The sequence below is a fragment of the Epinephelus fuscoguttatus genome, linkage group LG18, assembly GCF_011397635.1.
Source record: "Epinephelus fuscoguttatus linkage group LG18, E.fuscoguttatus.final_Chr_v1".
Taxonomy (NCBI): Eukaryota; Metazoa; Chordata; class Actinopteri; order Perciformes; family Serranidae; genus Epinephelus; species Epinephelus fuscoguttatus.
In genome coordinates this window covers 15560198-15587251 of record NC_064769.1, presented here as the reverse complement: position 1 = coordinate 15587251, position 27054 = coordinate 15560198, and the positions used below count along the sequence as shown (strand labels likewise).

General features: G+C 43.6%; 1 protein-coding gene across 1 annotated transcript; it reads right to left on the bottom strand.

Annotated features, from left to right (window-relative positions):
* Nucleotides 1-1264: 1264 nt before the first annotated feature.
* On the bottom strand, nucleotides 1265-23226 carry LOC125905955 (inactive tyrosine-protein kinase PRAG1). The gene is made up of 6 exons (XM_049604291.1): nucleotides 22988-23226; nucleotides 19032-19373; nucleotides 17191-18929; nucleotides 8555-8700; nucleotides 6057-6823; nucleotides 1265-3829 (listed from the first exon to the last, which is right to left on the bottom strand). Exons 2-6 carry the CDS (start codon nucleotides 19299-19301, stop codon nucleotides 2672-2674), a joined length of 4080 nt encoding a protein of 1359 aa, XP_049460248.1. The 5' UTR covers nucleotides 19302-19373; nucleotides 22988-23226; the 3' UTR covers nucleotides 1265-2671.
* Nucleotides 23227-27054: the final 3828 nt, after the last annotated feature.

Sequence of the window (27054 nt, the reverse complement as noted above, 5' to 3'; positions counted from 1 at the left end):
ACCAGACTTTTTCACAGCATATTCAGAGGACATGTAGCTAGTGGATCGTAAGGAGATGTTTGCTGTATTAGACAAAAATTTTTCAAGCTTAGGAAGACTTAGAGAGCCTTTAATGGCGTCCTCCTTGGCTGAGCTGTAACATTAGCTAGCTCAGTGGTGCTAGGTGAGCTAGCAATAAATGCACGCTTCCTTCTGCACAGTGATACAGTTGACGTGAGTAGATTGGTAGAAAGAAAATAGGTCCCACATTAACTACTTACAGCAAAATCTGTGGATTATTTGGAGTAACCAGGTCGTTTTATCTGAAAAGACAAAGCTGTGTAGTATTTCAAAGGTATTTTTTTGGCGCTTTGAGCACCACAACTCAGCCAACATTTGTAAGTGGGGCCAATGTGGGCAGTAAATAGGCTAAAAATAGGCCCTATATGGGATTGCCCATGGGTTCCATATTGACCACATGCCAATTGCCCACATGGGTGGATTTACCCAAGTGATCCCTTGATAAGGTGCCAATTTTGGGTCTATCACAGTTGCTACCCAGGTTACCCTTGCATAACCGATGTGGAGCCTCCTTGGGTAAACCCACCCATGTGGGCAATAGGCATGGGGTCAATATGTAACCAATGGACAATCTCATATGGGGCCCCTTTTTCAGCCCATTTTGTACCCACATACAAATGCTGGCTGGGAAGCTGAGTGCCATCTAGTTCCATTATATTAGAGAGAAGGCAGAAATCTCTACGGCTGATATCTCCAACACTCAGCAACTCACACCAAACAATCTAGACTGGTAAATAGCACTACAGGTAAGAGGAAAAATATGTATTTTTTTTTTTATTTTGGGTTAGACTGTCCCTTTAATCCTTACACAAAGAACTACCGTAGTGTATGTATGTAGCTTCAAGTAGATGTAATGTAAAAATCAGCAACATCAAACTTCCTCTGTCACAACCTATGAGGACTAGATTCCAATAGAGCCCTCATTTCTTGTTGGATCTCTATTTAAGACTTCAAATAAATTACATGAATGTCACCATAAGCAAGGAATGTATGTCTAAATGTTGAAATCTTTTGCAGGGGTTCATTAGCTTTCCAGCAGAGGCAGCTGGTGATGCAAACATAACATTAATTGCCAAATCATTTAAAGGGGATGCATAGAAAAAGATCAAAACACCAAATAATACTGTGAGAAAATATATGCACAGTTTATTGATAGATGCAAATAGGTGAGGCACACACAAAATAATTCAAAATCAATCATGTATTAGTTGTAAGATCTGACCATGTTTGTTTCTGCAACATTAAAAACATCAGTCAGTCACAGACTAAAACCTGGTGCAGACTGTTAAATTCTGGACTTTATTAGGAAACTCTTTGTTGGAGATAAAATACCCATGAACTCAACGCTCTCTCTGCAGCCTACATGGGACGCAGGAGGCAAAAAAAAATCCAAACAAACAAAAAACAGGCCCAGCTGCTGCTGCGCCAAAAACAAATCACTTGATAATCCACATATGAAAATAAACAGAGAAATTCCAGTGACTACTACAAGGATAACAAATTATAAATATGTTTTAACCGCTGCTCATATTCATGGCTTTTTAAGACCTGCTTGGGCTCATTTTTTTCTTCTTCTAATATCATCTACAAATTACTGTACAAAGTTGTTTCTAGAACATTCTGTGAAAGGCCAGTTTCACGAAGGACGAATGATCAGGAATATTTACATTTGGCTTCTGAGTCACTGTAACATATACAAAGAACAAAAGGCACTGTGACAGATGTCAAAAACATTTAAATATATACTAAAAAGGTAAGCGTGAGGAGAAACTGGGCATCCACTCAGTCGAAGCAATCGCAAACGTTGCCAATTGTTTTGTCGGTCCAATTAATATTTAGTCGTTAGACAGCATGGCTTATGATTAATTCATGCTAAGTCCTTGTTATGCAATGCTGTCTAACAAGGATTGTGCAACTTGTACACCAGTATTCACTGAGGAGGAGGCATTGTTCTGCAACTTCCTGTGGATTTGGTTACCTTGACTTTATGTGTGCACAGTATACAGTACGAGGTGCCCATGAATAAACATGACAGAAAAGGTGCAACAGTCTGCTTGTGACCTCGTGTTTCTGTTAAACTTAAAAAGTTAGCTGCACATTTATGTAGACATGACACAGCATTACTTTGCAAAGCTGGCTGACACAGAATAATGCTATGAATTGATAGCCTGTTCTCACTGGGTAAGTAATATTTAATAAATACACACAATACAGTGTCAAACATGGAACTTTGGTAAATGTATTATAGGACTTTTCCTTTTTTTAACAAATGTATTCATCAGCATCACTGGCACAAAGCGATTCTAGTTGGTAAGTGAATGTTTTAGTGATTTTGTCCGTACGTCTGTGACTGCTACAGGAACATTTAAAAACAGTTGAATTTTCACAGGTCGTTTCTTTGCTAAGTCTGTAGCAAGATGTGTGTGTACAGAGTGGACGGTTAGGTTGTTGCATGGCTCTCGTGCATGCAGCAGTAGCGCAAACAGGTGGGTAGTTTCACATTGTCTCCCATCCATAGTGTCTAGACATTAACATTGTTGGTCTTTTGCGCACACACATTCACACGTTACGTAAGCTCCACTCGCACGTTTCCGACCCCCAAAGTGAGGCGTCACTTTAGCGAGTAGAGCAGTTCAGCAGTATGGCAGAGAGACAGAGGGTGAGCCGAGGAAAAGTACTGACAGCACAACCAGTCCTCCAGCTCCGCGTTCCTCTCTGGCTCCAGCGAACGCTCGGCGAACTTCATCATCAACAGCGCCCGTTTCACATCCAGCCAGTTCAGGAGGCCCTCGTGCCGGGATCCGTCGACAAAGCCGACCCCCTGTCCGTGCCTCTCCCACTGCTGCTCCATCAGGTCCCTCCTGGGGCCCCAGAGCAGGCTCTGCAGTATGCGCTTGGCCTCCTGGATATGGATGCGTTTGATGGGGTCGGGTTGGAGCAGAAGTTGAGCCAGCCTCTGGAGGCCGGCTGAGTAAAGGGAGACCGAGGGGATTGGAGGCAAATCCTCACAGCGGTAGTCTTGCTCCTTCAGAGCTGGGCTCACCTCAAACGGGTTGGGTTGGTGGAGGAGCTCGTAGATTAGGATGCCAGTCTGGAACTCGTCAAATTTACGGTACTGTGCTGCTGAGAGGATCTCAGGTGCCAGTCTGGCGTGGTCACGCTTGATGCGAGGGTCCACACTGGTTGAGGCGGCATCCTCGGCGGAGCGGCGCTTGGCCTTAGCAAAGTTGCTGATGAGGAGCCGGGGAAGACGCTGACTGTCCACACCACTTGAACCGTTACTGGTGCTGTTGTCAGTGGTGGTCTTTTGGGGGAACTGGGAGGACCTACGAACATGAGGCACCAGCAGCAGGTTTTCGAGGCAGAGGTCGCGATGCGTGACCCCGTGCTCCTTCAAGTGCTCCAGGCCATGGCAGAGCTGCAGGAGGAGGAAGCATATCCGGCGCTCATACACTTCTGGCTGAGTTTTATGAAACGCCGCCCACTCCCGAACGAAGTCTGCCGCTGTCTGCTGAGGGATCTCAGAAGTGATGACCACCACTCGCTCTCGTTCTGTCTGCTGGCCTGGCGCAGACGTGGAGGGCTGAGGCAGCGACGAAGCAGGTGTGGTGGGCAGAGAGACTTCGTCAGAAGGCAACATGCTCTGGGGGACGCAAGCGAGAAAGTGGCCACAGTCCTGCTGCAGGTTGAAGTGGGGAGGCATGCTCTGCTGCACCGACAGACCGTAGAGATGACCCTGTTTGGCATCCATGGATGGACTCTTGCAGATCTGCAGAGGTATAAACACAAAGGTCAGTGGGAGGAAGGAATGAAGCAAAGGAGAAAAAAGGGGACAGAGGGAGGGGGGAGAAGAACTCCACACATAGAGATGGAAGGGGAGCAGGGCCAAGAAACATAAGAAAGGAAGTGTTGTTAGTGTGGTTTCAAGGTCAACACCAATTCAGTTCCTGCTCCCATTCAAAAGAAATCAATGTCCTTGATGCAGAAAAGCTTGAAAAACTCAAGTTGTTTTTAAATAGTGCAGCCCCTCAGTGTCTGTCATTGTCTCGGAAGCTGTGGCAAAATCAGAATTGTACAACAAACATACAAATGTTACAAATCTCATTGTGTGTTGGGGTCAGATTTATAAATATAATCTCTTCTTAGTGATTAACTGCATGAAAATCTTCTTTCATGGAGTTCAAATATCAGTCAGCAACACACTGGAAGGCACATCTAAATATCAATACATAACGTTTAACATGTTCTGTATAACACCAATCAGATTACTATATAATCATTTGTATGTGTGTCATAATGCATCATGTGTGTTGGGTTATGTGTGTCTGTTGGCCTTGACAACAGGGGGTTGTCTGGCTGTAAATCCTGCCTGGAATCCAAAGATTAATTGGGCCTCGAGATATTAAGCAAGACTGCAGGCACCCACGCCGTGGCTCAACACATACTGTACAAACAGCTGCTGCTTTGTACAACACTAATGACTTAGGGACAAAGGTTAGTGAGACTGAAGCCACAAACCCTTCTTCCTGGATGTTTACACTACAGGCCCTGGGGGTTTGTGCTGCAGCGTGGCCACCCCAACAGTAGCCTAAGAACAAACAAGACCACCGCCCGATTTTAATCTCCTCCTCCTCCTATCCTCAAACTGTCAAATCCCTGCTTAAAAGATCGATGTGCGACACCCACTGTGCAAATCATTCCTCAAACAACAGTTAAGATAATCTTGAGTGGGCTGCGAGTTGCTCTCCTGAATACAACCTCTTACTGGAGAGAATAAAACACGATCTGCACATTACAAAAACATTATAAACACACACTTGTTTACAATACTACACAAATTGTTCTATGTACTTAGTATTCAAAGTCAATTCCATCCATCAAATAATGATATGGTTCATATATAAGCAAAGACTGTTCAGTCTCTGTAAAAATCTATTAAGCATTAAAATTAGGTATTTGGTGATGATGCAAAGATATGGACAATTCTGTTTCTCTTTGGCATTAAAGTTATAATCAATTAGAATTACCTCAAATCCTGTTTTTGATACTGTGTTCTGCATTTTTTAGCAATAACTATCCATTGTATTTACATTTACAGTTTCCTCTCTATACATTAGTTTTCCTGTTAGTGGCGGAGTCCGCCATTCCTATGTGAAATTCACATTTCCTGCCTTTGCATGAGGGATTTGGAGGAAAACAATGCATTTTATCTCATTGATAGTAGCCTCACTGTTTGTTGTTCATTCACTTACGCTCTATTTGCTTTTCACAAGAATTTAAACCTTTGAACCCTGATCGAATTGGTGTGATTTCTTCCAAAAACAAGGGAAAATGGCAATGAGCAACTTGATGAGAAATGTCCCACAAAATGAAAAAAAAAACTGGGGAAAACTTTTTATTATTATTATTATCATTACTACATTTTGAAATTATGTTACAGAATTATTCTAATTTTTAAGAACTCTTTCCAAGTCATTTCCTTGTTTTTAACCTTCTTTTTTGTTTATTTTTTTCTTGCTCAATTTTGGGTCATTTCTTCTTCAGTTGCTCATTGCCACCTTCCCACGTTTTTTAAAAGCCGTCAGGCCATATTGCCCAGGTTTCAAAGGCTTAAGTTGCTGCTAATACAGACCACACATTCCCTACGACTACTGCTTCACATTAGAAGTGTCCAAATGGCATGGTGGCTTTTATTGTTAAGTAGTCACATAAAACACAAGGTTAGTGGTAATCAAAAATGCATCTACAAAACAAAACATTTTTGCATTTTTTAAGACAGTAGATCAGTAAGGTAAACAACTTTCCTGTCCCCTGCTGTGGTGTGAAAAACTGCAGAATAACACTGCACTTGCTGTCACCACCAGTAACCGCAAGTTAGAATAAACGAATCAGGACTGAAATATTATAGACTATAACTTCAAGGTGTTCTAGTTAAACCAAACCCACATTTAACAAAGTCACTGTATAAAATATTAGGTCTAGTATTTAAGGATTACCTTTACAGCATAGGAGTTGGTGGGGTCTGAAGCGCAGGCAGCAGAGTAGTACACAGCATCTCCTGAGTTGCAGCTGGGCTTGTTAGAGGTGAGCCTGAACAGAGACCAGTTGCTCTCCTCAAACCTCAGTGGGTTCCTCTGGGAGTGAGTGAAGTGATCCTCACATTTAAGAGCCAAGCGCCGCAGAGACTCGGCGTACAGGCCTCCCAGTTTGGAGTACACGCCCTCCCTACTGTCTATGTTACTGAGAAGAGTCTGGAGCTGCAGGCTGGAGCCCAGGTTTGGAGCAGAGCTCGGTTCTGAGGCCGAGAAGGGCACGCTGAGTTGGGGGGAAGAGGAGCAGGTGATACTGCTCCGGCAGTGGACGCCCAGACGCCCGTGAGTCTTTAGTGGCTCATCCAGTGTCCGGGACCTCGAGGGTCGGCTTAGCGGGGCATGGCAGCGCTCCAGAGACTCATTGGAAGAGAAAATGGGTCGTGGGTCAACCGGGCTGGATGGTAAACTGGACCGTGAGTTGACATCAGCAGGTCGACACACGTTGCTCTCCGAGCCCGAGAACGGAAGGCGTGGGTAGGCTCGGACAAAGGGTCTTCCGTTCGAGTTATCTGGAGCTGACACAGTGCGGTTGACCATTTTCTTCTCTGGGAGTGGAGGTGGCTGGTTACTTAAGCTGTTCACAGAGGGCGGGTGAGGAGACCCTGGAGCTGAGGCCGCTGGACTTTTGGAAAATGGAGAGGAACAAGACATCCGTGTAGCATCCCGAGACCCTAAGAGAGAAGAAGAAATAACATCAGAGGGTGTCAAGTTAGTTACAGTGTCCTCCATATGTAAGGAAAGGTGAGTGGTATGAAACATTGGTACTTAGCGAACAAGAACAAACTCTAGTACTCTAGTTCACAAGTACAAAACAAATTTCGTATTTTGGGAAATACGTTTCTTCTGGTTTTCACAGAGATAGATAGATAGATAGACTCCTTCTCCATTGCCAGTGGGCCACACTGGACAACAGGTTAGTAAACAGCTGAAACCAGCATGGAGGCCATGGAGATAATGTTGAAGTGGTTACTTCTTTTTTTAAGAGTAATATAACTTATTCAGTCTCTCTTTCAAACTCGGTGCTAAATTTCGGACAATGTTTGAATGCTGCTTGGGCGGATACAGATGATATTTTCTACATCCTGTCATTGCATCTCGCTAGCCAAGGGGCTAAATTTTGTATTTCCATCACTGCTGACAGAAACTGATTGCGGCGAGAGCCAATAAATACCTGGGACTACTGCCGAGTCATTCATCCTGGGAGTGAATGCCTAGTGTAACCTTTCCTATTGATACAAAGTCCAGATGTTAGCGGGTGTTAACATCAGCCAGAGCCAGGCTAGCAGTTTTACCTCTTTTTTCAGTCTTTATGCTAAGATAAGCTAACTGATTGTAGCTTCATATTGAACAGTCAGATGAGAGAGTGATAGTGATGTTCTCATCTAAATAGACTAAATAAAAAAAGACTATTCTTTATATAGAAATAACTGACAGATATCGACTTGAAAAATAGACACAGACCATTGGAGACTTTCCTTTTTCCTGGATTCACACACTATATCCTTTGCGCCTTAGCGTACTTGTGAGTTAATTTCCTGTAACCTCACGGCACTCACAGACTTACATACTCCTGCCTGACAGCTGTGAACTTGATTTATTTACGACACCCCTTCTGTCACTGCCTAGCGCTCAGCCTGAGTACAAACACATACCTCGTTTCCTCAAAAGAGCTGGAAATTTCCACAATCCAGAGTTCAAGCTGACACTCAAAACATCTTCCATCCAATTATGATCCATTTGTCAATTAAAGACTTAAAGTTGGAACTTGACTTTACACGGGAAGAGACAGATACTGAGATAATTGCGTGGTGCAGTCTTCAATAACTGCTTTCACAGAGTGAAGAGAGAGAGAGAGAGAAAAAAAAAAGGACTCTGTAGGATGTAGCCAAGCCCTTTTTCCCTCGTTATCAGAGTCCATAATTATCTCTTCAAACAACGTTGCCCAGGAAGTTACAGCAATTACAAACGTCTGCGCCACGGAGGATACGTGAAGGATGACAATCGTTTCTACACCGAGATCCCGTGCCACTCATTCTGAGCCATGTTTCAGGTTTGGTGATTGCAGAAATCACAGCGTGAACATTTACAGTCAAAACAAACTGTATACGTGCACTTGACGAAGGAGGAAGAGAAGAGATAAGTGGCTGTTGTAACACCAGGCAGCGCTCCCTTTCCTCTTTTCACTGTTGATGTACAGTTTCACTCTGAACAAAGTGCGTTTTCAAAGCTCAAAATGGTAAACAGGGCCAGAACAGCGAGACAACTAACACGCAGGCAAACACATATCAACTGCAGAAGAAGAACCTAACTTTCTCAATAAACTACACATTTTTTCTCTGTGCATGTTTCTTTTGGAGTAAATGGACTTGCACCAAAATATAATGAGTGTGAGTGGTACTTACCAGTGTCAGCAGTCAGGTTGTCAGAGGAGGCTGTGGGTAGGCTGGAGCTGCTCAGGCCTCGTAGAGATGAAGTAGGACTCTCCACTGACCCTTGTTGGCTGCAGCGATCCAGCTCCATGTTGCTGCCACTCATCTTACTACACACTCTGTAATGGAAAAAAACAACAGAACATAAGTGAATATGATGGGACAAACAAGACACAAACAAACATGCATTCAAACCATATGTATGCACTGCTGACATCATTGCCTAACATCGGTCCAGCCGAGCGTCCCCTGGTAGTTAGCCTGTAGGTTTTCTGCTGAAATAGAACGTTTCCTTTTTGTTCATCTGTTTATGAATGTGGAAGAGATCCACTTCCTCATGATGTTTTCTTATTTGCACTATGCATCGCTAATGACTCCATGTGAAAGAGCACACAAGTTGATTATAAATGACGAACAAGTACGGTCAGGAGTAGTTTCACTTCCTCGTTCAAGAGGAGCACTTCTTGATTCTGTGTTGATTTATAACTGCGACAAACAAGCCTCAAGACGAATAAAAATCATCATCATCATTAGAGAGGGCAGCTTTTCTTGTTTCTGAACACAAGTGGTGCAACAGGATAGTGGCACACTGGACTTCCCTACATTTCCCAAGATTCCCTTGAGTTGTTTTCTTTAAAGGGGACTTCCACCAATTGTACACATCAAATGCTGTTTATAGGTCTCTGCTGCATTTATGACAAAAGTTGTATGAAGCTTTTTGTGGCCCCACAGGGAGCTGCGTGATGTTTGAAGGTAAAGAAAATCTGCGGGTGTGAAATTTGAAAGAGATGAGCTGAACAGGAGGGTTTTCCATAAGCACTGGCTGCAGCTGCATAACGGACTTAAAAATTTTCCCAGCCAGCTTTCTTACTGTTTCAAGTCACGTCACTCTCTCTTTTAGATTCTGGTCAGTTTTACCTAAATCTTTTAAAAGAATGAAGGATTATTAGAGGATGTCTGGTTCTTAAGGTATCAGAGAAACAAGCTGAGTTAGCATAGGAGTAGCTCAGTGAAGAGTCTCCAGACCCCCTGGGCTGAACCAAAGAGCATCACAGAGACGCTGACATTTAATATGAAATTGCTTTATTCAGTATCTATACCAGTTTTAATTACCTGGTCTGTTTGTTTTGGAGAGGAGGAGACCTCTGCGGATAATTAGGCTCACAGTAAAAACCCTCTTGAATGGTCAACACTGAAGGAACACTAATATAAAAACAAGATGAGCACTAGAAGCACCTAGCTGAGCTAATATTAGCAGCAGCTCAGCTCGTGACATCTGGCTGCCAAAGAGTGTTGGAAAAACACTGATTTTTAATGTGAAACTGTTTTATTCAGTGTTTTTTTTACATTTCATTTTTATCAGGTCTGTTTGGAGGAGGAGGAGACCTCAGCAGATGATTCGGCTCATGTGGAGTGTCCTACAAAACAGGACTTGAGGTTAGAAAGGTAACAAGATAGATCAGCGTTGTACCTATGCTGAACAGCTCACCTGCACCAGAGCAGGTTCACTTCAGAGAATTGGATCACAACCTAACTACTGACGAATTAGATCACTGGGAAAAACTGACAAAAGTCCTGAATATATATTTCTGTCACTGTACCAGGCTTTCTATTCACATTCTGGTTTTAAAGCAAAAACTTTTAACAAACAGAGACACTGATAATGACACTAAACACATAGGCTGAAGATCATTTTAGACACTGATTCCATCACTGCGGCTCAGAATAACACAAGACACCTACAGTACGTGATGATCATTGGAATAAAACAAAAGATTATCTTTTGTTAGACAACATATCCACGCTGTTTATTGGCTCCCATGATTAGAAATGCAATATTTGGTCAGCTAGATCTCATCAAGTTCCACTCTTAACTTCAATAGTAGAACAGTTCGGCATTACTTTGAAGTGTTCTGATGTGATATATTCAGAGTACTTTCTTCATCATCCAACAAAACAGCAGAAAGTGCAGCTGGCTACTCCTCTTCACCCAGCTGGACATTGCATGCACTTGCGGAAAAACACTGGAATAGACCTCTGTGCCAAGCCCCTCATCTCTGCTGGAGGTCAGTGCTTTGAGGCTACATTAGCCAGCACTGCATAACACATCTGGATCTCCAACCAGATTGTCAGTGGTTGAGTTGCAGTCCATGAAGTCTAAAGGTAACCTGAGAGCTAACATTAGCCACCAATACCTACTGGTCATACCAGACCAAGTAAAGCTGTGCCAGCAGGGCACCCTGATGGTCGATGGGTGGCCTCGGTTCTCAGCCAGCTGGGGACTTTTATTGCATGTAATTTCTTTCTCTTCCTTTGTTTCCTGTCATCTCTCTCCTATAAATAAAGGCCTAAAATACCACAAAAATAGTTCTAAAAGCTATAGCAGCAAACCCTTGAGTGTTCTGAATTGAGTGTGTTTACTGCTTATGAGTTCAACTTTTCATTTGTGAAGGAAAAACAGATATTTAAACTGTCAAAAGTGACACAGCCTTGCTTCATGTCTTTTTACCTGCCAGAAAGCAGCTTTGCATTCTTCTCGTGCAGCTCGCCTGACTATCATGATGGCCACTTATAATACCAATGAAAACTGTGCATGAGCAGACTTCCTAATCAAGGTGACCAATTAGGCTGAGTGACAGCCATTCACTTGTCTCATTATGCCCGCTAATGGCTCGGGGAAAGCGGGGTCCCATCTCATCCCTTCATCTCTCTCCCATCACAAAATGACTCCTCTATCCGTTTATCTGCTCGCCCCCCGACTTCAATTCCACCATAAATCAGCACAACAAACAGACGAGGAGGAGAAAAGGCGAGGAGCGCATTGGGGGAGACAAAGGGTTAGGTATTCTCCGTGGGCATTTAGCTAAAGGATCTGCTATCGGTTTACAGACAAAAGGACAGTGATGAAAGGCAGTGGAAATGCTGAGGCAGAAAGAGAAATGGTAATGGGTGCGGGAGTTATGAGTGTATGTGCATGTGTGCGCCTATGCATGTCTCACTCCAGATCTCTCAGATTTGTATCCAAAACATGAGATTTTCCTTGGTGAAAGAATGTCACTGCTTATGTCCTGCGGGAGGATGTGCATGGATGAATGGGCCTTCTGAGCAAGGGCATGCAGGAAGACCTTGACTTAGATTAGGGCTGTGTGTAAAATTATACAAGCATTTAGGGGCTGCGACTAACAGTTATTTTTCATTATTTTCTTTGTTTACTGACTAATTGCTTGGCCTATGAAATGTCAGAAAATAGTAAAAAAAAAAAATGCCCATCAGTCCAAGGTGATGTCTTTAAATGACTGCTTTTACCTGAATGATTCAAAACCCGATTATAATTCCTTTAATTCTCAGACTGCACAAAAAGTAGTGCTATGTTGTGATGATGTTACAGGGGCTGTTATAAATACACATGCAGATGACACTGCTCTGATTGCATTAAAAAAATATTGTTTTATGCGTATGCTGGTGTGTTCTTTATACTTTGACAGTTTTCGTAAAGTTGGATTTAAAGAAATTGCAATATATTGCCTCACTTACAGTATCACCACTGGCAAAAATGAACAATCAAATATTTCTGAACGACCCTTTTTAGTGTCCGGGATGTACCAGGTCAGCCTGTTGAACATCCGGGTGCTCATGATTCCCTAATGTGTCGTAAAATAGTGCAGCAACAACACTAAATGAACGAGGGAGGACTGATTAAATCAGACTCAAAGCCAATGGTGCATTCAGGTGCTCCTCTGATGGCCATTCTTCCAACTGTGGTGTGTTCATGAGCTTTAAGTTGTAATGCGGAAACAACATGGACGCTACAAAAGCAGTCCAGGTGACTTATGAAATATGTTGATTGGGAACTCATTTTTTCAACACCACATAAATGCAGCACAAAGCTGCGGATGTAAGTGTGAAGTCTGCTACTTGCCCCTCAAAGAAGGACTGATCGGTGGGTGGGTAACATTCTGTACCATCCTATTGAGCGTACATAGCCTACCTACATACACGAGGGATCAGTGCATTTAAATTAATATTTTATCTTAATTCATGTTAACTTGTACATTGTGACTGTTAATGCACTGAGGAGAAGTTTTGTGTGGCAAGCAGCATAATCTATGTATCAGAGTGTCATGAAGAAAACTTAACACATTTACATGTAACGCCTCGACTGTTGGTTAAATAATTATGATAATCGATCAATCAATTACCATAATATTTGCAATTAATGCTGTGTTAACTGACTGACAATCCCTTACTTACAACCTGACAGAGACAGCATTAAAATTAATGATTTAACTAATGTCCAATTACCAAAATCATGTCATCAAGACACAAAAAAAGCAGCAATCATCAGGATTTTATCACTCTACGTGGAATGCACCGTTTTAGTCTAAACATCTATTAATAAAGATCTTAGCTGCTTATTTCCTCAGAGGAGATTTAATTACTTCCGTAGCTAAAACAAAGTGTGTGAGAGACACAATCGCCCCAGCAAACCTGTCACACAGGGTCTGACTTCTGCAATCAGCCCGGCAACGACAGTAACCCAGATTTAGAATGTAAACAATCACGCTACAGTGAGGAACACACTGGATCTGCTGACACGCATGCTACCCTGATGTATGTGTGTGTATTTGTGTGTGTGTGTGTGTGTGTGTGTGTGTGTGTGTGTGTGTATTTATGTGTGTGGTATTAATAAAGCTGTGTGACGGGAGCTGGGGGAGTTTTTTAAAAAGGGATCAGACTGGGGTTACAGCTAAGTGGCAACAGATAGTGGTGTGACAGTGTAAAATGAGACCCAAACTAAACTGCAGCAGTGTTGTTGTTGTTGTTGTTGTTGTTGTTGTTGAGGATCAAGTTCACACAACTGGTTTCACTTCCTGACTCCTATTTAGGGGCCTTCTCTGTCATCAATATATATAATGACGACCAAGCGCTGCATGTCGTTACATCTTTTGGATGTGCAAATACACAAACACATTCGCTCTCCTAGAGACAATAACCTTTGAGTAACAGTCTGAATCAGACTGTACTCAGGTGTAGGTGGTATCATGAACACCTGTACAATGTAATGCAATCCCCCTGCAACAGCCATGTAATACACACAACCTTTAAGTGGCTTCCAATGTTGACATTTTAATGAGACGGAGAGGATCTGATTCAACTGTTCATTATATAAACTCACAAAAGGTACTATTAATTGCATTGCTGTTAGATTAAATCACATTATATCGTGCATGTGTTTTCACTTTGTGTGCAACCTCTGTATGTCACAACACACACAGCACAGAGAAGAATGTGTTGTTTCTTTCCCATGATGGTAGGATAGTAACCATGGCTATACAGCCATATAAACCAAGTCTTTGAAACAAAGATCCATTAATGTTTGACACCAATCCTTGTTATCTTCTGCAAACTGCTCCAGCCCTGTCTTCTTGTCGTCTCTGTCAGCTATCTCCTTTCCTTATCCAGTCCGAGCAACTTGCATTTATTGGCCTCGCATCATATAAAGCAACACACTTTGCTCTTGAATTGATTTCACTTCTCTTCCTCTCAAGCTTAACAGTGCTTCAATCTTACCAACAGGAAGGGCTCAAATAAAATAATGACATTATTCAGGTAGTAAAGAATTAGACGAGTTAAGAAGAGGAGCAAAAGGCAGGGTGTGAAACAGAGGAAATACAGAATACGCAAAAAGTTGACCACATGCTATCTGTCATGCTATCTGTGCCTTCGAAGCCACCTCTGAGTTTTGACTACCGAGTTCCGGAGAGAGGTGTGAATAGTAGCCTGTGTGGTTTCCTACTGAGACAAAACTCTGCAACTGTCTTCCTGTGCGACAAGAACACCACTACCTCTCTTCAGGTGTCTAATGAAAAGTGCGCCATCAATACTTACAGAGGACCCATATGAGAAAAAGATGCCTTCAGGTGCCTACCTCATGCTGGAGAGGCACAGGTCCTTGTCCGGCTGGCGGGCACAAAATGCCCCTGGATCAGACCGGTGGCTCCCTAAAGCCCCGCCATGTGTAGTAACACAACCCTGTCTCCACGCGAGTCATATGTGTATTTAAAGTCAGCGAGCAAGGCAACAGCACCATTAGATGCGCAAAATTTAAGCACTCACATCTCATATATAGCATTCACTCATTGACCTAGCAGTTCACTTCAGACGGCAACAAGATGCTATCTGTTCTGCTGCACAGAAGGGATCAGGACGCCTCTGTGAAGGGAGGGGCAGCACGTCCTGGAACCATAGTTTAGAGAGCAAAAGGCTATTCAAACTCAGCGAACTTAAATCAACGTCTGATCTATAAATTCTACTTCTACTTGTGGCAACAGACCGCCAGGCTGGGACAGTCTGGGAGTTGCCAGGGGCAACAATCTGTTCACTAAAGCCCCTCCCTTTGGCAACCTTCACTGACCGGTGGACACGCCTTCCCCGTTAAAGAGTACTTATATACACACTCATGCATGACATTGGCACACGTACAAACACACATGCCTCTGGTTGACACACCACATGACATGTACGATGACCTTTTATGAGGAATAAAAGGGAAAATTTGGTGTTTTCAGCTGTGATCAAAGGCTCTGGGAGGCAGATTTTTCGAGCCATCTGTGACTCTTAAATGATTCAGCACACCAAAATGCTGCTTCATGGGGTGCATGTACACGTCTTTGTATAATGAATGTTTTCCATTCATGCCACACACAAGATTCACATTTTTTGTCAATTATAAATCTTTCTATGAAGTTTTGATTGCTTTGCAGACAATATTTAGATTCCCTGCAGTCACACTTGCTGATTAAATACACTAAACCCGCAGAACGCCTCAACTGTCGCCGCCTGGCTCAAGTCATTCCCACATGTGTCTCAACAAGGTGTATTTTTATCAGTGCAGAATGTCGGCAATGTCATAACAGGAGAGATGTGTCCCTACTAGGATTACCACAAACATAAGGGCCCTTGAAACGTGATCGGCAATCTGTGTTTTAGACAGTAAAACACTCCCGCTCGGCTTTTGCTGACTCTAGCAGCTCAAGATGGCCGAACATCTGTTTGTCTTGAGGAAGTCACAGTCTCGCGTTGCACCTCATCCTGCCACTGTTCCGGACAAAGCAAAGTTTATTTTGAGGAGATCATTTGATGCTCTAATATCTGCAACACAAGGCCACTTCTCTGTTTCTGCTTTGGCGTAGCTGACTCAGACAGCAGAGTGTATTCTTAGCCTCATGCAGACTCTGGGTAAAGCACGTGTGCAAATGTTACTGCTAATAAATGGCTATGTAAGCCAGGAGCATGGAATAAATATTGTTACTAAGCCTTAAAAATAACCAGATTTTAAGCACGAGGCAACAGTGCAAACAAGACAATTTTTTGCCCACAGATGCATTGAATGCCTCCTAGAAACAACTTTGTCCCCGGATGAGAATATGAATGGAAAAAGACCTTTTTTTACAGTTCTGTCTATTGTGCTGCAGCCAAAACAAATTTACAGCAACGTGACACAGTGGGGGACAATTTAACAGACCCACTTTGTGTGTTAATTAGAATTGAAAAAGTCACATTACTAGCATGAATAGAACAAGGCATGCATTGAGGAATATGCCGGAACAGTTTGAATGATCACAGGCTGCAAGAATGGAGGCTGATTCAAGGCTGAATGACGATGCAGTGAAAGGAGAGGGCACAGTAAGATGCATGCATGTGCATTGTCACAGGCTATACACTTATATCCTATAAGCAGCACCAATACTATACCATACCATCAGAGAGCGTTTATGCATTTAGACTAAGTGCACGATGTTAAGTGCTAAATTATGGAATATAATGAAACCATAGTGCCGTAGCTGAATTACAGTCCCATTAGTTCAGTGCAAGTCTCACGTAGGAGACTGAAGGATAGACACGCAAATGTGTGCTATAATGGGCAGCCCAGGTTTGATAAATGCATAGCATTCATCTTACAGCAAGTGTTTAGTTCACAAGTGTGCAATTAAACCTCTATTAGATTTTTTCTTCCACATAGCTGTCTTATAGAAAACAGTGTTTAACACCAACCTTCCCTCTAGATGGCTGCTGCTTTGCCCTTATTCAGCATATATATGAGAAATTTATAATCTGTAAATTGTTGGAAACGACATGTAAACAAAAGTTTTTTTCAGCTGCACTAAATAAAATATAAAACATGAAGTATAAAAAAGACTTAGGAAGCTGAATGATGATGGCAGAATGCATTTAATTCTTGCTTTATCATGTAAGTCCTATATCTTGAGAAAATACTTATCATTTCGTGGTCACAGCTTCCCAATTCTCAAGAACTGCTTGCTTTTCATTGCTTCACATACGAAAGTGAAAACCATGATGATGAATGTGTGTTAGTCAAACTGAGAAAGCAATGTTATGGTCTCACACCTCGCCTTCAAAGTGGCATTGTGCAATTACTTCTGACATTTCACGAACATGGTGGACTGAAAATTGTAAATCAATAATGATTTTGTTCTGAGATTCATCAAACACAGACCTACACAGATACAGTGCTAGTGCTCTATGCTGTTTGCAGGTTAATGATTGAATGTGTAAATGCCAAACAAAAATGTCTTTGTTATTCCTACCTGTGCAGTTTCTTAGGTGGGGGAGGCGGTGGATTGGACTCATTGTTGGCTCCCTTCCCTGCTGCCAGCAGCTCTGATGAGCCGCCATGCACCGGTTGCTTGGACGGCATGCTCCCGTTATGCTTGACCTCCTCCTCTGCACCGGTGCCCTCAGTCTCCCCCTGACAGGCACCATTGTTGGGGGCAGCCGGGGGGGCCGTGCCTGGCTCTGTCATCAGAGGGGGGCTGCTGTGGGCCTTCCAGTCCCTGGCCTCCTTCCAGACAGCGGCACCATTGACCAGGCCTGTCTCCCGAGAGGTTGGCCCTGGGTCGGCGGCCAACTTCTTATTCTCCCCCTCTTTCCGCTCCCTCTCGTCCTCCTCCTCTTCTTCCTCGATGCGACAGTTCCAGCCGGAGCTGTGGTGGTGGGGCTTGTGCCAGCGTTCGGACACCGCTGCGCTGTGGTTGTCTGTGTGGACCTTGAAGTGGCCCTCTCTAGCAGAGACGAGGAAAAGCATGGGGAGTTCGGGGAGAGGGACGGGGGACGAAATGGACGGTGAGAGGCTAGAGGTGCCCAGTCTAGGGAGATCAGGAAGAGGCACCGGAGAGGAGATGGACGGTGAGAGGCTAGAGGTGCCCAGTTTGGGGGAACGGGTGGTCCTTTTGGGGGGAATGGGTGGGCTAGACTGAGGCTTGGGGTGAAGAGTTGGGCTGGCTTCTGTCACCAAAGAGGGGGCGCTGTGGCTGGGGCTGGGCCAGCGGAAGGCCGGGCTGCTGGGGTCTTTACGTGCTGTGGGGCTGAAGTGGCATTGGGTGCTGATGGCTGAATCTGGACTGCTCAGGTAGAAAGTTCTGTTGTTCTGCTCTGTGTGAGTAGCCATTACAGTGATGGTGGTCCGCTGACTCTCTGCTGAGGACTCAGAGCCCTGGGAGGAGTTCTTAGTCTGGTTTGGCGACACAGGATGGGATTGCACCCCATGTCCTTGCTGCCTGCGCTTTTTCTTGGTGCTCTCTGCATAAATGGGTTCCGAGTCTGACTTTCCATTGGGAGAGTTGGGAGCTGATTGCGGGCTACCCAAAGCTGGTGGGCTTTGGGGGCTCCCTGACCTATCTCGTCTTCCTCCTGACCCTTCTGCCCCAGGAAGTGAATCTGTACTACTACGATAAGAACAAGAGGAATCCGATAAGCTGGTCTGAGCAGACAAGACGGGAGGAGAGTGAAGGGATGGTGGGGGATTATGACTATTAGTGTCCACACTTAAAGCTGTGGCAGGGGAAGTGCTGGATGTCTTTGCTGTAACAGCAGCAGTACTTCCACTGCTGATACCATTGCTATTAACCGTGGGAGGACTGGACGGGACAATATCCACAGAAAAAGGTATCTCCACAGACACCTGATTGGACTCCTGACAATTTGCTCTGGTGGTCACACCAATTCCATTGTAAGTGCTCTTGGTTCTGGTGGGGGTTGTATTCTGCTGCCTACAAGCGTCCCCGTTGGCGTTCTTCTTTAAACTCTGAGAACCTCTACCGTCTTCCTGGGTGACGAAGATGTTGCTAATAATCATGGAGTCTTTAGGCAGGATGTTGGGGGATAGAGAAGACAGAGAGTAGCAGTTGTTGTAGTCCATCTTGGCTTCAGGACTCTGAAGAACCGCATCTCGGTGGGCCTTGTTGCAGCCGTTATTGTCAATGTAAAGAGACGACAGGTCCAAGAGCTTCTTCAGGCCCAAACGCTCAACTGGGCTCTTTGTGTTCTCCTGAAACAGACACATGAGCACACATTAAAGAACAGATACACAAGTCTGGACGGTAACAGACTCTGAGGATTGTTACAGGAAAATTAAATTTAAGAGAACCACCTGCTCTATGTTCATGTTGACATCAGTCACCGACTCGTTGGTGTCAATGTTCATCACAGTAGGTTTGACAGCGATGGTTGGCTTGCTGTAGGGTGAAGGCGAGGTCACTCCAGCTTCTTCATCGCCTCCTGGGGTGCTCTTCAAACAAGCGGTTGGCACACTGCCACTCAGGCCGCTGACAGTCTTGTGGTGCGCACTGAACGGGTGGAAGCAGTTCTTACAAGAGCCCGGTTTCCACACGTGTTCTGCAAAGTCACTGCACGCTGACATCTTCGGTTTGCTAAATCGGGTTCGGTCAGAAGCAGCTGAGTGATGTGGCAGATATCGGATGAACCATCATGGCTGGACCAAAGAAGGTTGCAGCATCACAAGATGTTGGTCACAAGGCAACATGTAGAGGAGAGAGAAAGTTAAGAAGAGATTCATTGTTAAATGAAGCCACAATGTCTATGTCAGCACTCTTTTTTGCCCATTGGTTGTATCACAATTAGAATCTCTTGTCTTTTTGACCAAGAAAAACTGCTTGTATTGTAAGAACTGTGTAAAAACCTGTTTATCGTCTTCCACACTTTACAAATAACAGAACTCATTTTCAGAGCAGCAAACTATTTAACAGGTTGCTCATTTTTCCCGGAGATAAATGGAGATTAGGTCTATAAATTGTCAGAGTATGGTGAAAAATGTCAATCATTGTTTCCCAAAGCCCAAGATGACGTCCTCAATTGTCCACAACCCAAAGATATTCAGTTAAGTGTCATAGAGGGGTAAGAAATACAGATAATTTTCAAATTCAAGAAGCTGTAATATGAGAATTTTGACTTTGCTTTTTTTTCTCATATTCAATTGATTATGACATTAGTTGGTGATTAATTTAATGGTCAAACTAATTGATTAATTGTTGCAGCTCTACTAGGAATGCACCAATCCATTGTGCTCATCAGTTTCGGCTTAGATACAGACCCTATTAATCTGATCAGGTTTAGACAATGACATGGCCAATCCACAATAAGACACTTTCTTAACAAAAGTCAGAAAAAATTCTGTTTCCACAAAAAAAGTTAAAGTTGCAAAAAAGTTCAAGCATCTGTTTGAAAGTGTAACGACAGTGACGAGGGAGTCCAAGCTGACAAGTGTCCCAAAGCTCATTAAAGACCTCCGTTAGGCTTTAAGTGTCATCCGCAGATGTAACTTAAGAAGACCTGGTGGGTGCTGTGCTTCTTGTTCCCATGGCCTCCGAAATTAGAGGGTATGTGGTTTCTGTTCAACCAGAAGGGCCTTGACGGTGTGAGCCCAGTGACATAAAAGCCCTCCAGAGTCCTCTGCAGCCCCCGACATGCTAGAAGAAGACGGAGGAGCCTCAAGCATCCCGGAGGTCGGAATGCCAGGAATGTCTAAAGTCTCACCAGGGTGAATCTCACACCCGCGACCACCTCCCATCCCCCCTTCCACACACACACACACACACACACACACCTCCCCATGTGAGTCCTGCTTCTCTCACAAACAAACTGACCCACACACACACCCACACACCTCCTTCCTCTCCTTCTTCTGTGTGTCCTGTTTAACCGGGCTGACAGTGAGAAGATCAACACCCATTTCAGAGACATCATTTGTTGTCCCTGCATCTGGGTGTCCCTCTTTATGTTCTTTGCACAGCTTTAATTGCCTCTCAACAAGGTGCTGCAGTGACACATGGCAACATTAGCCCACCATCTAGACTCATTATCCAGAAAACAGAGGAAGCAGTGACTCCCCTAAGACAGTAAACAGAGCTCTATAAATACAGTGTGGGAGCCTAAATATGACTGCGATATTCAGCATTCTTTCAGCCACAGTGATTCTTGATATCTACAACTTTTTATCAAAGATAAAATTCCCCAACAAAAGATAAGGAACGCTTGAAGCTTGTTAAGACTCCTGGTAATTCATGGCTCCAATATAACGACCTTGCCATCGACTAATCCTATAGGAATGAAGAGTTTTCCTGTTGGTAAAGATAATGCATGTTTACATTTTTCTTTGTTCTGTCTGACTCAGTTTGAGTAGGAAAGCGCCCGCTAGCACACTGTTTGTTTAACCGTTCCTGCGACAACAGAGGAAACGGAGCCTTGCCTAACATCTTATGGCATTGTGCATGAGTCATATGAAGCGATGACTGATCAGTAGGCCACTGGGCCTGCCGCTGTAGAGAATAGGCTGACTGCCAATCAAGACCATGACTAGGGGGGTTTCATGGGACGATAAGGCAATGACAAGGCAAAGACAGACGGAGCACTGTCATGATGTGTTTTGTAAGTTGAAACCAAACTGTCAGGGACAATTTAGTCTGCTGTTGCTCCACTTTCTTTACAGGGAAATTAAAGAAAACAACAGAAGGGGATTCTTTAAAACATTTTCTGCATTTCCAAAGAAAACAGATCCACTTCACCTCAGCTTAGCCCACCTCCTGTTTACATGTTCCATCCCTGCTTGTTTGAACAGAGATAGACCCCGCTGTCTACATTCCCCACACCTTCTCAAGCTCAAGGTCCAATATTTCTCACTTCCTCTTGTAAAAACACACACAGAGAGCACACAACCGCGAGAAGTCCAGCCATATGATAAAATCCAAGGCCTGCCATCAATTAAAAAAAGTATGAAAAATATCTCATGGACACGTCAGAAGACGGGGGCTGGAAAAATAAGATGAGGGCGAAGAAAAATGACTTGAGGCTGGATGTTAGTTTGCTGTGGAATTTACAGTTTCGGGCCTTCTAATAAAGACACGAGCCTTGAAGTCTACAGCAACATGTACCTATGACCTCTGTGCATCACACACACACTCTTGGCCACTAGATGTCTCAAAACACACACTGAATTTTGCTGAGAATTTAAACCCACTGCTCCAACATCCTAAAAGCCAAAATTGCACATGGCTTTCTGTGTTTGCTTTGAGCGAGCAGGCTGTACTGCACTGAAGAATGTAGTAAAGATGCCATGTCAGACTGGATGGCTACAGTTTAAATAGCCTAGAGATACGGTGAGCAAGGGGAGTCATTAAGGTAAAGGTTAGAGGGCTTATCAACACTGAACAGCTGGTAAAAGTGCACTTTGTCTGAATCCTGCAACAGCAGCCAACATGCAGGCACCAGCAGCAGCACGCACACACCAGCACTGACGCACGCGCACGAGCACGAGCAAGCAGAGGGGCAGCCTTAATGAAGCATATCTGATGGTTATTATTCTGTAAAATACTTCACTGCATTACCCTGCTGGCTGCTTTTTACTGAACTGCTGTGCCATGCCTACAAGCCTTTAAATGAATGGGATGCCCATTGAATCGCAGTCATTCATAATCCAAATAATTAAACAACCTATAGTCCATGTTTCGGTCTGATAACCAGGTCACATCAGCTTGTTAGTCACCCACTTTGAATACAAATGCTTTCACGAGCAACATTTGTCACGCCTGCCTCACTCACACAGCCCATTCATTCATATAGAGGGCTGTGGGGGGGTTACAACCTGTTTCTTCCAAACTCGGTAGGGATTTCCGCCAAAACTTGACAACTTCTGCCAAATGTCCCCAAACTTCCACCTTGAGACTACTCATTGGTATGACTTGTAAGCATGTTTAGTTAACACAAAATCGGCGTATCTTACACACCCTGAGTGTTTCCCTTTAAGGTGGCGTTTTAAGATTTGATAAATGAACATTGGGGCTGAAACACTTGACTCGCTTGTAGCTAAGTTTGGTTTACAGCAGGTTATCGTAGCTGAAAAATGTCCTCGCGCGCTAAAAGAACTGGCAAAAATGGCTGTTTTTATTACCTGTATTAATATAACACATAAAGAGGAAATGTAAGGTTCAAGCTGTGTCGCTGGACCACAACATAGGTGCCTAAAAGGGAGAAAAGGAAAGCTATAATGTAAGGAAAGTAGCCAAGGTTAGTGTCTAATGACTGGCTGCTTACCTGCTCGGACTTTCTCTTGCCTGGCAACACAAAAGCTCTCCCAAAAAAAAAAGAAAAATAACCACAGCTGTGTCGTATCTGCTGTTTTAATTCCCACAGAAGCCAATATCCGTCTTCTTTTAGTTGTCCCACACGCGACAGGTTAATGACCCAGGAGACTGTGCTGCTGCTGCTGCTGCTGCAGGCTGGTTACAGCTCCTGCTTCTGTTACTGCTGCTGTTGCACTGTGCAGAGGTGGAGTGTTGAGGCAGAGCAGGAGTCCTCTGCAGCAGCGTGGAGAGAGCACAAGGAGGTGGGAGGAGCTCCCAACCAAGCATGCAGTCTGGTCAGTGGCCACTCACAGATTCTCATTAGGGCTTTTGTTCTATTAGCTGTCATAAGGATTATGATTTTTACAACCCAGCTGCTGTTTGATTTGCAGAAAATTGCACCAAGTTGCAGCTTGAGGCAAAGGGTGTCACAAAAGCAACATTTTTTTTGGTTGAAACCCCCCACTGGGCTGTGCAGGTTTACTCTGCAAGCAATCCATCTTGATCACACATCACTTTGATGTGGTGGAGGTGGATGTATACAAGCTTCCCTGGGTTTTTGCTCACCCTTTTCCCTCCTGCTACCCCCCCTGGGCTGCTCCTGCTTCTGTTCATCATGGCTGGGGGTGACAGAGTGATAGAAAAAACACTGGCGCTGTTACTGAACCAGGCCGGACCCCTGCTGGTTTCCATTACAGGCAGCAAAAGGAGAGGCAGAGCCCACAGAGTGACAAACACAGCCGCTGTGTCAGATGAAGGCGGTCATCTGGAGAGATTAACCTTTTAACTAAGCATCTTCTGTTTTGTCTCACTGAGAAATAACACTGAGACAAAGTGTTATCTGTTGGCTTTTTGATTATTTAAACAGGATCTGCTCTAGTTTGTACTGGTTGCGATTCTTTTGTTTGTCATAATGAGGCCAAAAAGGCCCTGAAGAGATGGGTAATGGCTGAAACAACACAGCAGCAGATCTGTTAACCCCCAAACCAAGCAGCCCTTCCCTTCACCCTGAGGATCCAATTCCTCCTCTACTTCCTGCAAAGGGACACATCCATGTACACGAATCGATTGGACACAGAACCTGCCAGTTTCCTGAACCTCATGCGAGGATTTATAGCCGAGCTGAGACAATCAGCATAAGTGGCACAGCAGAGACTGGATCCAGGAAAAGTGATATCTTTTACAAGACCACCTGTTGAATTTGGACAGAGTCACAATCCTCTCAAGAGGATTAAGAGTTTGTTGCACTGCATCTATTTTTGGCAGCACGGAGCATGTAATAATTCTGCTAATGGTGTATTTTCAAATGGCCTGCACTTTGCATAAAAATATGGAAAAGCTTCAAGGCACATTCTGCTATTTAAGCTTGGCCTGCGAATTGCAAATTATTATTCATCTTACATTAAATTCATGCAGGTAGTAGCATATCCTGTTCTTTCTGTTCTGTTCTTCTCATCAGCTGTATGTGGTGTCATTCTGTGCTCAGAGGAAATAAAACTGTTTCACGAGACACAGCGAGATAAATCTTCCATTACAAGCTGGGATTTTAGTGCTGAGATGTTGTGGGAACATCCAAATTAGAGGAGCACGGCAGGGGGGTGGAATCACTTATGGATACTGCAGTGTTGGAAGACTTTTTCCCACATAATTTCTTCAGGGGAAATTGCATAGTGAGGAAAATCACAAGGGTAATTTGGAGAGTGTGGGAAATATAACTTTTCTGAATAGATTCACATGTCATGTCATATCCACCAGACCATTTACCTTATAATATCTATAAATTATCACAGATAAATTAAAGATGTCATTTCCCTGCATGTATTGCATGCTGCAGCTCTCGCCTATGCTGGCATGAGGCTGGAGTTGTCAGGCTGTGTACAACGTGTCCCATAAAACATTTGGATCTGCTCATCTTTTATAGCTCTTCCTTAAATTATGAAGGGAATCAGAGCCACTTAACGTTAATCTGGCCATGGGAGCCTCTGCCACACTGAGCACACTGATGAATTAGCAGTTTGTTGACTTCCTGCAGGCAGCTGTGAGTTTGTGTGTGTGAGAGAGGGAGACTGGAATGGAGGCAACCTCTCTGTACTCTCTACACTGCAACATGAAGATGCTGTTGGAGAGGAGCCAATCACAATCTGCCCAGGTCCCAGATACGACATCAGTATGCTGAAATATGAGCAGCACTTTGACAGTCCTGTATGATGTATGCTATCTCCTGATGCCCCTGCACCTCTGCACCATGACCACCATCACACAGGTGCAGAATAAGTCAGTGAAAAGACAGAATATTAATGTTTGATGATATACATTGATCCACTTTTAAATAGAAAGATTTATGCGCTGCACGCCTACATACACGTGTCCACATGCTTTGCCAGCTTTCAGACCACTGTACCTGTTCTCTTTTTTCCCAGCATGAATGAATTATTAAAGGGACAATCATCTCAAATTAAATTCAGCGAGGAGAGAAGCGGGTTTTAATGCAAAGTAGCAAGAAATAGGCTTCTCCTGGTGATTGAAGGTATTACTCAGGTCAGATAGGACACTATATCTCCCGTGAGTCTGCTGTCAGTCACTGTGAGTAGGGTAACAATAGACTGCTGAGAATGGTTCTCTGAATATATCAGCGTTTGAATGAATCTGAATATAAGGAAGGTACCTTTTCTTCCTACAGTATATTAATTCAGGAGGGCTCTTCTGTAAGTTCACATCGGGATAATGCACTTAGCTGTCAGCCCAGTCACCAGAAGAAAATGTAGACGTTGTGCATTTTTGCAAACCATGTCCACATTACATACGTACATTTCATACAAACAAATGTAACGTATCTAAAGTGACATATTATATAAGCTGACATCTGGAGGAGGAGGATATGGTCTGATGATGTGACACCTTGGTGAAACACCTGCCAAGCTGCAGACCATTATTTGAGACCTATGAACAACAAAATTGGTTAATTAATTTAAAGTAACCTTTTACTGCATTTCCAGTTGGGATTATGCCAACAAAATCGGTTATTTTAAGCAAAACCATATTCTTTTTTATAACAGTAAATGGTTTTTGTGTGTAAACCAAGTGGCAGCTTAAAAATGAAGTCAACGCAGAAGTGCCAAAAACTGCAGTTCCTCTAATGTAACTTAAAGAGTATGTCATGCCACGTGTGTCATGCATTTCACATTATATATGTTTGTTAGGAGATGTTAACATTAGTTTAAAAAAAGAAACAAAACTGACTTTTGGTTTCATCATGCAGTAACCTCTAGGTCTGAAAATGAAGCCAATGCCGAAGTGCCAAAAACTGCAGTTCCTTGAATGGCCACTTGAGGCTGGCTCCAAAAGCAAGTCAATCCTCATAGACGCCCCTTGTTAAAATACCTGACTTTAAAGCAGAAATATTATCATGTAACTCACACATTTACATTCATTTTGTTTTTGTCACATCACGTGTGTTATTCGGGACATTTCGAGCATGGAGATTTCTATTGTAAGAGATTTCTCTTCCGTAAAAGGAAAAGTTCAGAGTTTTGCCCCCTTACTGTGTTTGTTTGGGCTAATTGACAAACCAGGTATTGTAGTGCTCAGGTTTCTGTCTGTTTCTGTGTGTCACTTCCCATTACCACAGGAGGCCCCATAAAAGATATCCTGTCACGACACCAAAAGGTCTTTGTTTGCATTTGGCCTGCATGTGAAGAATACTCCTTAGTCAGTTACTGGAGACATTGGACTCACTAGAAACTCAATGCGTCCCTCAGATTCTCCTCCGCTGAAAAAAAAAAAAAAAAAAGCTCAACTTTTAAAAGTTCAAGTGAAATTTGAACATTTTCAACAGGTGTTTGAAATCAAAGATGAAAGACGGAAGGAACCTCCTCTGTTTGCAGTCGGTCTGTTTACTGCTTGTCGGAAACACTACAAAGAGCGAGAGGGGCAGAATGTACACCAGCTCCCTCAGGACTCACTTTCTTCTCCGCAGGTCGTCCCTCTTAAAACCTCAACATTCAAAGGTAACCCCCTCGTGTAACTGTATGCCTCTGA

Bases quoted from the DNA above. Each gene is read 5' to 3' on its own strand.
- LOC125905955 (XM_049604291.1), bottom strand. From the start codon at position 19,301: ATGTCAGCGTGCAGTGACTTTGCAGAACACGTGTGGAAACCGGGCTCT. The intron at 8,701-17,190 runs GTAGGAATAACA...TTTCCATTACAG, and splicing joins CCACCTAAGAAACTGCACAG to AGTGTGTAGTAAGATGAGTG. The intron at 6,824-8,554 runs GTAAGTACCACT...CTTCTCTCTTAG, and splicing joins CAACCTGACTGCTGACACTG to GGTCTCGGGATGCTACACGG.